Below are 11,237 nucleotides of genomic sequence, written 5' to 3'. Positions count from 1 at the left end.
CAGCAGCGGCCTTCAGAAACTGCTCCCAGCCTCTCGGGGCATTTTGAGGCGTTAGGATTTTGGGGTGTGTGAGACCTTTGACTAGATCGTACATATGCGACCCTGCAACAGGCTGGCCCTTGTAGAGGAACTCGCCGCGATCATTCCATGAGGTTAGGTCTTTAGAAGCGGCTAGTTTACTCATGAGCATCTGCGCAGCCCCTCTGTGCCTTTGACCTATATTTTTTAGGAGGTCTCCAACAAAGGTATCTGAGGCTGTCGCACCATCGGGAGGCGGTTGTAGGGGCTGCGGATCGGGGGCCTGAGCAGCTGGTTGTTCAGAGTCTGGGGTATATAGAGTCAACTTGTTCTTCTCGGTATTCCACTGGGTGTAGTAATTTAAGAATTTTTTGAGAGTGCTGTTGTAAAGGTTAGCCTTGTCGTAGGGGTTTAGATCAGTCCTGCTCAAAATGTCTTTAATTTCAGTATCCAGGCGTAGAGTCTCATTTCTACGGATATCCCAGGCGTTGTCATTGGTGGACCCCATTTGCTCCATCTGCTGCCTAGGAACCAGATACATTTTTGTGGCGTGGTCCATCACTGACCCGCGAGGAGGCTTGTAATTACAGGTATAGCTATCCCCAGCAAGCTACCTATAAAACCTCCAGACTGTTTCACCAGTTTCTTCTTTGTTATGAGTGAGCCCCTTTTATTACAGAGCTTCTTGATAAGCCCCTTCTTCTTCTTCAGAACCTGTAACTGCCGCTTTGATATAGGGACGTTGCCTTTTAGGGTGTTTAGGGCTATTTCTGAAATGGCAGCCACTAAATCGTCAGAAGCGCTGCCCAGGATGGCCTTTCGATGTTGGGGACTGGCTTTAACAAGCATTTTCAGGAGGGCTAAATTGCGGCGTAGGTGTGCAGACATGGTCACCACTGTGCGTTATAAGGGTGGGGTTGTAAATGGTTCTAAAAGACATCAGTGTTGCTTTTTATAGGTCCTGGTCTTGGGCTTTAGGGTGTAAACTACAGGTAGCTCTGGGGGAAAAATATCAGCCCTTAGTCTATAGTCTTCTAGAGTTTCATTTTTTAAGTCTACCACCAGGTACCCGTGGGGTTTTGCTGTAGCGTCGTTAAAGGCCTCCATGAAGAAGTGTGTGTTTCCGGGGTACATCTGTTTAGCTATGACGGATATTTGTTGTTTGTCACGAGGGTTTTTAAATAAAACAAGGTATGAAGCGTTGAGAGCTATAGACCTACTGTTCTTGCCTTTGTAAAACAAGTTCTGCACAATGTAGCAGATGCTTAGATTACGATGATGGGAATATTGGGTAAAAGCTCTCTCTAACTCGGGATGATCACCACCTTCACGCATCAGATCATCAACAATTATCATATTTACAAGGGTTGGGGGTAGTAGCTCATCATCGTTGAGGTTATCCGGTATACCCTCTATAAATTTGATATGTGGGAACCGGCGGCCCAAATCTGTATAAAGAGGCTGCCAGCATGAATAAAGCCACACAATGTTGTTAGGGGTTTGTGATAAAGCAGAGCCGGCATTTTCTAAGAGCTTTTTTATAAAGTAGCTTTTCCCGCAGTTTGAGGGTCCTGCTAGCACGCAGGAGAACGGATGCTGTAACCTAGTGTCCATGCTGTGGCGGCTGTCTCTCTCTCTCTAATGGGTCTAATAACCATAAGGCAGTGTTTTATAGTCGGTGGTCAGGACCCTTTTATCAAAAACAACTCGCAATGTTTTATGTAGAGGCTGGGTTGTGATTTCCCACTTCTTTTTGGATCTGACTATGCAGGGCTGGTTCACGACTATGGTTTTAGCATTCTCAGAATCGTCTGCTGTAGCGTATTCACGCACCAGGTTCTTCAAACTATCAAAATTGATTTTTAGGGTGTTGCTGACATTTAATGTTATCCCTTTGACCTTCATACACACCTTGTTCTTGTTGGTACGGTAACTGTATGTTTTAGGCCCTGAGGACGTGAATTCATTTATAAACTCATCCTTATCTAGCTCACTGGTTAGATTACCCAGATAATCTCCCAGAGGAGGGTCTACATCCCCCGGTTTGCTCAGAAAAATCACAGAATCTGTATCGTGATACAAGCAGCGATCCTGGAGCTTATCCATAACCCTGTAAAGCTCTAGACGAGCGTGGGCAGTCGTGAAGCAGGCTATGAAAATGTTTATGTTGTTACTCGATGTGGGGTACTCTTGGGCGTATTTCCAACACAAAGCTGCGGTATCGTCATCGATAAAGTCGCAGCTGGACACCTCGTAGCATGGGGCAAACAGGTACTTGAACAGTTCATCAGGATCTGATATTAAGGTAGTATTTGAAAGGTTTGTGCGCTGTGCAAATTTTCCCCATAAGGAGTTGAGACAGAGTTTGGCTAACTGGCGGCGTGCAGGATTGACCTCTATCAGCTGGGGGCGTAAACGGATACCCTCGTGAGCGTAGTAGTCGTCGATGTATTTCTGTTTTGCATCCTGACTAGTACACCATTCAGGATACCCTGAGGCCTCCTGTTTGTCTCTGAGAAACAAATTAATGTAGGGGGCAAAGAGTTGTGTTGTAGTGCTCTTAAAATGCCACACTTCGTGCACTCTACCTAGCCTGTACCCTTTCTCTAAGGCAGCTTGTACCTCGATGCTACACCAGGTCCCTGTGAGCATCCTTTGTTCATCGGTGTGTCTGCAACCGTCAACTTCTTTAAGCATCGCACATGTTCGACAGAGGGGGAACATCAGCTTGCCATCGACTCTGCATGGTAACACCGGGAAGTAAAGCTGCTTAGGAGGATAGATTTCACATTTGATAAGCCCAAAGTATTCGGATAGGGGCTTAAAATCTCTATAGATGATGGTGGGATGACCCAGCGGGTACAACTTCATCTTGTTCACAAAAGGGTACAGACTGGTGAAATCATAGTAGTGTATTTTCTCACCCTCACCAGCGGCCTTGTACAGTTGTATGGCATTTGTGCGCCCCCCAAATAAGGCATCGCGGGGTTCCAGAGGTGTGGGTAAATCACGGGTCTTAAGAAAAGAGCAGAGGTCTGTGTCGGTTTTTAACATGTCTAACCACTCGTGCTCCCAAAGAACTCTCATAGCAAAGCCCTGGTTTTCAACATACTGGGCCTTTGTCAGAGTTCGTCTGTATAAGTGTTCAAATTTGGACCCCAGCATTTTGTTATACTCGTGGGGCTTGTAACACTTGGGGCATCCGTGGTAAAAACAACCGTTGAATTCAAAGGCTGTCGGCACACCCTTAATTACAGAGAACCCGTCCAGGTAATAGGGCCCCAGGCGGTATTCACCACCCTGTAAGGCATGTTGAATTTGAATGTCTTCCTTCTCAGAGACGTGCATGAGCCACTGGATAGAGGGGGTTGAATAACGTTTCTGTTTACCGTTATAGAGGTCTGGCGGTACTAGAGCTATAGTTTCGGACATTAAAAACATGTGTTTGTAGATGGACATACACATGGATGCCAGAGTGACGTTTTGAAATGGGTCTATGTATTCGACCGCATGCCGCGTTTCAGGGGTTTTGGATTTCAACACCGTTACTTCTTTAGTCATAGACACCACAGCATCTCTGAAGATGTTACAAGCTTGCCGCAGGATCATTACATCAGCCTGACAATAAGCTTTCAACTCTGTTTGAAAGTGAAACTCCTTTTCACGGTTTTCAGAGTACCATTGTAGAAAGCTCACTTTCTCATCAGGCAGCATGTATTCCACCCCGTAGCTGTCGGTAGGAGGCATGGGTCCCACATAATTCTGATTAGCCCAGGTGTTAAAAAAGTGTGGAAAATAACCTTTACACCCTGGGAACCCAAAGGCCTTTGGCAGCTTGCTCAATTTCATGGGTAGGAAATTCAGGGTGTCCATGAAGCGTATTTTTAAAGGGCATACCGTCATCAACATCAGTTTAGACCCCTGTGTTATGAGTTCCACCGGTATCTTTTCACGAATCATGTCTCGTAGAATAAAGAAGGAGTCATAGGCTTTCGAGTTGTGGGCGAGCATGGTATATCCTTGGAATTTGGCTTGAATGAAAGTGCTCAGGAAATCACCAACGCACGTTCGTCCCTCAAACTCCCAGCTGTCGTCGGAAGTTAGATGGTGGGCGTAAATATAGTTAGGTTGGTGTACCCCCGTCTCTTGTGTGCACTCTATATCAAACACTATATAGTCCTCGGTCTTGGTCTGCGGTAGACCTTTAACCATATAACACTGATGGCTGGTGCCTGACTCGTAAGACACATGACAACGGGGACATATCATACCTTTGCACTTGTGATCCGTTGCCACATACCGCCCACACTCACTGCAGTCCTTTTTAGGGACGCATGTGAAAGATTTCTCGTGTATGCTCAAGCAGTTTTGCGAGCGACAAAACATCCTACACGTGCCGCACCTCACCTTCAGGGTAGCGTCTTCTATACAGCCGTCCCTCTGACACATCTTGCAATGCATTTCACATTGGTGGTATGTTTTATTGCTGTATATATGGTCACAGTGGGCGCACACATTCCTGACACCCAAAAAACCTTTAAGGTTCAAGATGCCGTAAAAATGATTTTCGGCGTGGAGGACATATACGGTCTTGTTTCTCACAGGGCCCCCGGTTGTAAAGTACTTCCAGGAACCGTTGTGATGAAGAACTTTCACCGTCACGGCAAAATAGTTCTCAAAAAGACCTATATCGCCAAAGCCGACCATTCGGTCAGGAGGTATTTCAAGAACCTCGTGGGCTTCAGCAGCTCTAGACATGATGACAGCGTCAGGGGTCTTGCGAGCCATCAGCAGCCCCACGATGCTGGCCGCCAGACATGTGTTGGCAGAGGGGCTGTTAAAGTTGAGCAGCCACCTCTGTTTCTTACCAATTATTTGACTGTAGAGTATGCTCTTTAAAGGTCTGGAAACACCCCCCTCACGCCCCCGTACAATGAGGGCTATGACTCTAAAAGTGCCATAGGCGACTAGTTCTGCTTTACTCTGTAAAAGCCTTGAGAGGTTTTCTAAAAATTGCACAGCGTCAAAAACATCTCGGGCCTTCCGCCTGGTGAACAACGGAGTGTCAAAACCCTGCCCCTGGAAGCGGAGTTGGAAAAAGTCATTAGGCCCCACATTGTGTAACAACCTTTCTATGAGCTCCTGCACAGCCTGATGTATAGCCAGAACACCCTGATCGGATGATGTTATTTGATGGAGGTTAATAAATCTAAACTCCTCATAGTGTTCTACGGCCCTAAACCTCTCTACATTGCGAGTGTAACTTCTAACACTCTCTAAAAACAAGGGCTCTGGGCCCTCATCAGTAGGAGTGTGAATTGCGGAGGTGTTCTCTGTTGTGTCATTTTGGGGGGTCCTGGTGGGACCTGTCTCAGGAGTCCTTGTAAACCTGCGGGTAGCGCATATTCTAGCCTTCTTCAGCTTATTTATTAAGCGCCTGCGTTGCTTTGTACTATTAAGCCACTTTTTTTTTCTTTTACGACCCCAGGCTTTTCGAGATACCGTGCCCCAGCCTATCTGAACAGGTTGGTTGGTGTCATTGTACGCCTTGTTCATGGAGGCCGCTGCTACAGTTCCACCCCTAGGTCCTTCTGAATGTTGCTGTGTTTGGAGTTTTAAAGTCCGCCCCCCTACCTCCTTCAAATGACCGACCCTCGGTATGTTTGACCCTGCACCTATGTATTGTCGGTGGTAAAGTGTTGGTTTATATGTTTCAGGAGCTGTTCTTGAAACTATGGGACCTTGTTTGAAGGGGCCTAGGGAAACAGTTGTTTCTTGTTTGAAGGGTTGTGAGGCATCAGATGTACGCTGCTTGAGCAGTCTTAAGAAGCGTACAGACTTTGTCACTAACCTCTGGACCTTACGGGTATATTTTGGGGGCCTCTTATGAGCACCACTGGCTGTGGGGGTCTTTAGGGGCCGGTGTTGCCATAGTCACGCCCGTATAGCATGTATGTCTGCCACAGCCGCCTGACACTCCTGGATGATCACTTTTTTACACACCCCAACCCTTTCCACGATCTTCTGATGGGCCATACGTGTGTACAGGGGCTTGTTCACTCCCAACCCCCATTTTAGGTTTGCGGCGATCGCCTGGCGTTTAAGTTTTCGAACAGCCATCTGCATCTCTTTTACATGAGCCGCAAATACCTCATATGTGTTTACAGACCCCTCTTGCGCCTGCTTAGAGGGCCCCACCTTGCGAGGCCTTATAAATGGCTGCAACGTCTTAGGACCATCTATACTGCTAACAACCTTAGCACCATTCTGTAAAGCCTGTGCCGATAGTGTTCTAGAAATAGGACCCCCCGGCGAACGCCCTGGTGCGGACAGGAATGGAACATTGCAAACTTGGTATGGAAAAAGCGGCTGTACCCCCTGGGCCCCCGTGGTCTTGTCATCCACACTTGTTGCTGAGGGCTGTGTGGGGCTTACGACGTCCGCGGGGCTGTACCCGGGACTGTACACGTGGCTGGCATCGGGGCTGGACACTGGCCTGTACACGGGGCTGGCAGGTGGGCTGGACGCGGGAGTGGACACGGGACTGTACACGGGGCTGACAGCTGGGCTGGACGCGGGGCTGGGCGCGGGGCTGGCAGCAGGGCTGGTGGGGTCGTATGCCCCCGGAGGGGTACTAGGGGACAATGGGTATGAGGATTGTGAGGAGCTATCGTTATAATCAGGGGTCCTAGCTGAAATGCCTGTGTCAGGGTGTGCTGACCTGTTAGCTGGGTTCTGTAAACCCGCTGTGCTCAAAGACCCCTGGGACACCGCTTCAGGGGTTCTACCTAGGTTGTCTACCGCCCCCCTAATCAGCTCAAGAGCTGGGGTGTTCACGATAGAAGGCCCTTCTAGGGGTTGCGTGTTATTACCAGTTGAGACCCTAGGCTGTGCCTGGACACTTACAACCGGCTTTGGGGGCTGCTCAGGGGCGTGTACCTCTACATGTACAGTTATTTTATTTGGTACTGTCTGGGGTTTCAGGATGCTGGGTGGATCCAGCGTTGCTTTATGGTTGCTGAGGGACGCTGCTATCTGTAGCTTAGGGACCCCCGGTTTCAGTTTCAGATGTTTTCTTGAGAGGCGCGATGTTTTAGGAGGCTGTGGCGGCGCCATCTCTTCTACATCCCCAGCTACAACTACCGCCTCCTTGGGGCTCACGGGTGTATAGGCCTCATTCAAAGGTTTAACAGTCTTTTTTACAGATAGGTCTAAGGGGCTATCATGGGGTTCAGGGGTCCTAGGTTTCTTCTTCTCGGGGTTTAAGGGCTTTGCCTGGACCTCTGGGAGCATCGGAGCTGTCTTCTTTAAGTTTAAGGGTTCTGCTTGGGGCTCTGTGAATACCTTGGAGGACTTCACACGTTTTAAAGGGTTGGGAAGGTTCTCTGAGTCCTTATGTTTCTTCTTAAGGGCGGCAGTGATTGAGATACCTTTCCCTTTTGATACGCTGAGAGGGCCCAGACCCACTGTAGCTGTTTTACACAGACCCTGCCCTGTGTTATCTGTGTTTGTCAAGACTCCGCCAGTGCTGACTCCACCCCTGTGCAGAATAGATTGGTGTAGAGGATTGTTCATCATGTTTGGTGTGTAGTGCGCAGAGACTTTTTCGCGGCGTACACGCCTACTCACACCTTTTGTAGCGCTTCTGTTGTTCTGGACGGTTGCTGTTATGTCCCTTAAGGGCTGCGCCGACCTCTCTTCAGCAGCATGTTTCTGAGCCGCTTCTAAAATATAAACAGAAAAAATATATATGTTAGAGAAAGTATAAAAAGAACACACACAATCCTAAGTTCTACACCGCCACCTTTTTATATAGGCCTTGCTACAAGTCGTTGTACCCTTCTGCTTGAGAGTCTGTAACACCGATAGTACTTTTCACACCCTTTGTAACAAACACACCTGATAGAGGTCTTTTTGCAACTCCTTTCTTTGACGGTGGTCCCACTTTAGAAGGTAAAGCTTTCCTCTTCAAAGGGCTTTCTTTTGATTCTCGTGCCGCCTCTTGTACCTCGACGCCGTTCGGGCATAACGTGGGGGTGCCTGTAAAGAAAAAATAATACCCCGCCTTAGTCATATTTCTGAGGAGTCCCACTATACACCATCAGGGTCAGGACTGTGGCCTACCCCGCCAACTCCCCTAGCGTCTTAGACAGTTTAAAATAACAGGGGCTTTTTAATTACATGTAGGAACTGAAGTGTTTTGCACACGGTTCAGAGCGTCTTGAGCCTCGATGTACTCCATAAGCTCGTCAAAAGCTTGTTGTAGGTCAGGGTCATAAGCTGTAAAAGCATACATACATGAGAGCCCATTAGAAAAAGAGAACTTCTGAGAGACTGGTGTACAAAACTACGTAGAACTACATAATCTCTAAATATATATATATATATATATATATATACCTGGCTGTGGGGCCAACAAGTGGCCGGCGTTGCTAGTTATTACAGCGGGGGCCAGCGCAGGGGGCACATTGGTGACGGTTGCATTTGCAGGGTCTTGCATCTGTATTAAACATTAAATTTAAAAAAAAGAAATAAAAACGGTTTTAGTAAACGCCTTTCTTAAACAAAAGTATCACAACTTCAAACAATTCCGGTATACATTTACAAGGGTGGGTGCAACAACACACATTTTTAAAGATCTCTATCTGTGACACGCGTGGCAGACATTTAAAAAAAAATAAGCGTTGCAGGTGTTGCTCTAAAACATTTGTTAAAAAACACCCTGCGCCATATCCTATCATTCTGGGTAAAGGACTTAATGTACAACCAACATCCTACCATGCAACCACTGCGCCTATGTACTGGACCCTCTTTTGTAACATGTACATGCCACTTTTCTCTTGTAACACCCTGCTTGCGCCCTCTTACATTTGGGCATGCTTTTGATACTTGCGCCACAATTGCCTACATAGCGCTTATTCTTATGTTGGAGTGCCTGCCATTTATTGCAGCATTATACCTCGACTGTTACTTTGTACGTTTTTTTGTAACCTGCACACACTTCACTTTTTTTTCCACCGTTTGCTAGCTCATGTATTTTGGTTGCGCACTATTGTCAATTTTACACCCTTGTAACTCAGCGTCTGCTTTTATACTTTGTTCACTGTTAATTTTCTGTTCCTATTGTGAAGCCTCTGACACCTTCGTGTGCGCTACATTTTGCACTGGGGCTTATGTAAAGCGCTCTGCCTACTTAGGGTCAAGTTCGCGCTATATAAAATATTTAAAAAACATGCACACCGGGGCTGCTGTGCAAAGCTAGCCCCTACATGCATTTTTTTTTCTGTTTGTATTTTTTATGTGCCGCCTGTAATATGTAAAGCGCTGTGACACCTTAGGGTAAAGTTTGCGCTAAAATAAAAAAAAAACACACACCGGGACTGTAGGGCATGGCCCGCCCCTACAGTGACGAACTGCCGACATCACTGGAAGGGGGCGGACCTACCCCTGCAGTCACTGAGGAAGCCTCTCCACCGCTGCTCCAACGACCCACGTGGATCCGTGGGAAATGCCCCCTGGACCCTACGGACGGAACACCAGGACCTGTGTCCAGCCCCAGACATCCCCGAGCAGCGCCTTGCTGAAAAGCGCCAAAACGAGGCATGCGGACCAGAACACCGCTGGAGCCTGCAAAGCGGGGCACAGCGCCCCCAGGGACCCACAGCGCCCTCCACCCACAGAGCCCCCGAGCAGCGCCAGACACACAAGCGGTCTCGGGCGGTTTTAAAAAAAGCGCCAAAACTTGCAAAGCGGGGCACAGCGCCCCAGGGACCCACAGAGCCCTCCACCCACAGAGCCCCCGAGCAGCGCCAGACACACAAGCGGTCTCGGGGCATTTTATTTAAAAATAACGGCCACGGAGGCCCAGGGACACCGGGACCGGCACCAGAGACAGCCCCATAACACCCCAAAAGACTATGGCGACCCCCCAGGAGCCCCCTCGACAACTGGCCCCCGGGTTTATTTATTTTTTAAATACAAGGCCCTCAGGACCCCACCAAGGAGCAGCAAGGACCCCCGGAGCCCCCCCTGGACCCCTCCAACTCTCTACATCGGTTTGGTGAGTGCAGCAAGGCATTATTTATTTTTTAATTATATGCCATGTATATTATTTAAAGCCCCTATGGTACCGTTACAGTGTAGTTAAATGTTTCTATGAACTGTAAAATGCATGTTTCCCCTCTGCATGTACCCTTCTAAGACCTACAACATTATGCCCCTTAAATAAAAAACCCCTGCAAACTCTGCGCCATCCCCCACAACACAACCCCTATTAACATTAATTGTCTACACACATAGCTTTAAACTCAAACCTTCAACACAGCCTTTATTCATTTTAAATACATTTACATTTCACGTCTTGTAAAAAACTTCATTGGCACCTTTATTCACATTAAACACAACACATCGCCTTAAACATTAACAGTTTACAAAGTACTCTTTAGCATTTTCAAAACTACAGTTTTGTATACTTTTAACACCACATAAACATGCGCCCAGGCTTTATTTACCTTCTCTACATGTTGGCAGGCTGCGTCAATCTGGGAAAAGTTGCTCAGCTCCATTCTCGCCTTTAAGTTCCAAGGGTTGTCTCTGATGCAGAAATCCTCAAAGTGCCGCAAAAGAAAAAAACAATCCAGGCCAGGCAATCCCCGAAGGTTTCTTGACTTTGACGCAGGAGCCCACAAGGTCCAGCCAAAAGCAATCCACGCCAGTCGCTCCCAGAGTTTTTGGAATGGGTGTTTGACAGTGTTCCTTAAGGGGCCTTTTTATACCTGTCCATGCATGCTAATTAGAAGCCCCCACACCCTTTATGACTTGAGGGGTTTAGAATGTCATGGGGGTCTTTGGAAGGTAACTTTTTTCTATCTTATCTTGGGTAGAGTAGGGTGCTTGGGGCCATAGCAAACATATCAAAATCTTCTGGACACTTTTATAATGGGCCTCATATGTTAAAATGGCTTATCTTGGGCATTAGAGACCCCCGGGAACCGACCTTTGTCCCCACCCTAAACCCATCACTTGTCATCTTTCCAGCCAGAGTCATCAAGTCGTGGCCTAAACTGTCACAATTCCGGCCAGCATGTCCAGTTTCGACCCAGGGGCTTTGGAGGTGTGTGAATTACGTCCGAGCACTTGGCATCCTGTTTCAGGTTCTCCTGGGAAGACTTGCCACGACATCTGTCTTTCTCAACATCCCAAAGCCCCGGGGCCGAAAC

At 47.7% G+C, this 11,237-nt stretch overlaps 1 protein-coding gene across 1 annotated transcript; it reads right to left on the bottom strand.

Annotated features, from left to right (window-relative positions):
• Window positions 1-5,952: 5,952 nt before the first annotated feature.
• On the bottom strand, window positions 5,953-11,013 carry LOC147689316 (uncharacterized). Its single transcript, XM_086942116.1, has 5 exons — window positions 10,530-11,013; window positions 8,419-8,518; window positions 8,200-8,298; window positions 7,918-8,058; window positions 5,953-7,742 (listed from the first exon to the last, which is right to left on the bottom strand). The coding sequence occupies exons 1-5, from the start codon at window positions 10,581-10,583 to the stop codon at window positions 5,953-5,955; spliced, it is 2,184 nt and encodes a 727-aa protein (XP_086798242.1). The 5' UTR covers window positions 10,584-11,013.
• Window positions 11,014-11,237: the final 224 nt, after the last annotated feature.

Source organism: Lissotriton vulgaris, chromosome 10, assembly GCF_964263255.1.
Source record: "Lissotriton vulgaris chromosome 10, aLisVul1.2, whole genome shotgun sequence".
NCBI classification, from domain to species: Eukaryota; Metazoa; Chordata; class Amphibia; order Caudata; family Salamandridae; genus Lissotriton; species Lissotriton vulgaris.
The sequence above is the reverse complement of the archived record's forward strand: the minus strand, read 5'-3'. Positions and strand labels throughout refer to the sequence as shown.

Excerpts from the sequence above, each read along its gene's own strand:
- LOC147689316 (XM_086942116.1), bottom strand. The coding sequence starts at position 10,583 with ATGGAGCTGAGCAACTTTTCCCAGATTGACGCAGCCTGCCAACATGTA. Across the intron at positions 8,059-8,199 it reads AAACACTTCAGTTCCTACAT|GCACCCCCACGTTATGCCCG; the intron begins GTAATTAAAAAG and ends TTTTCTTTACAG. Across the intron at positions 7,743-7,917 it reads TGCAAAAAGACCTCTATCAG|AAGCGGCTCAGAAACATGCT; the intron begins GTGTGTTTGTTA and ends TTTATATTTTAG.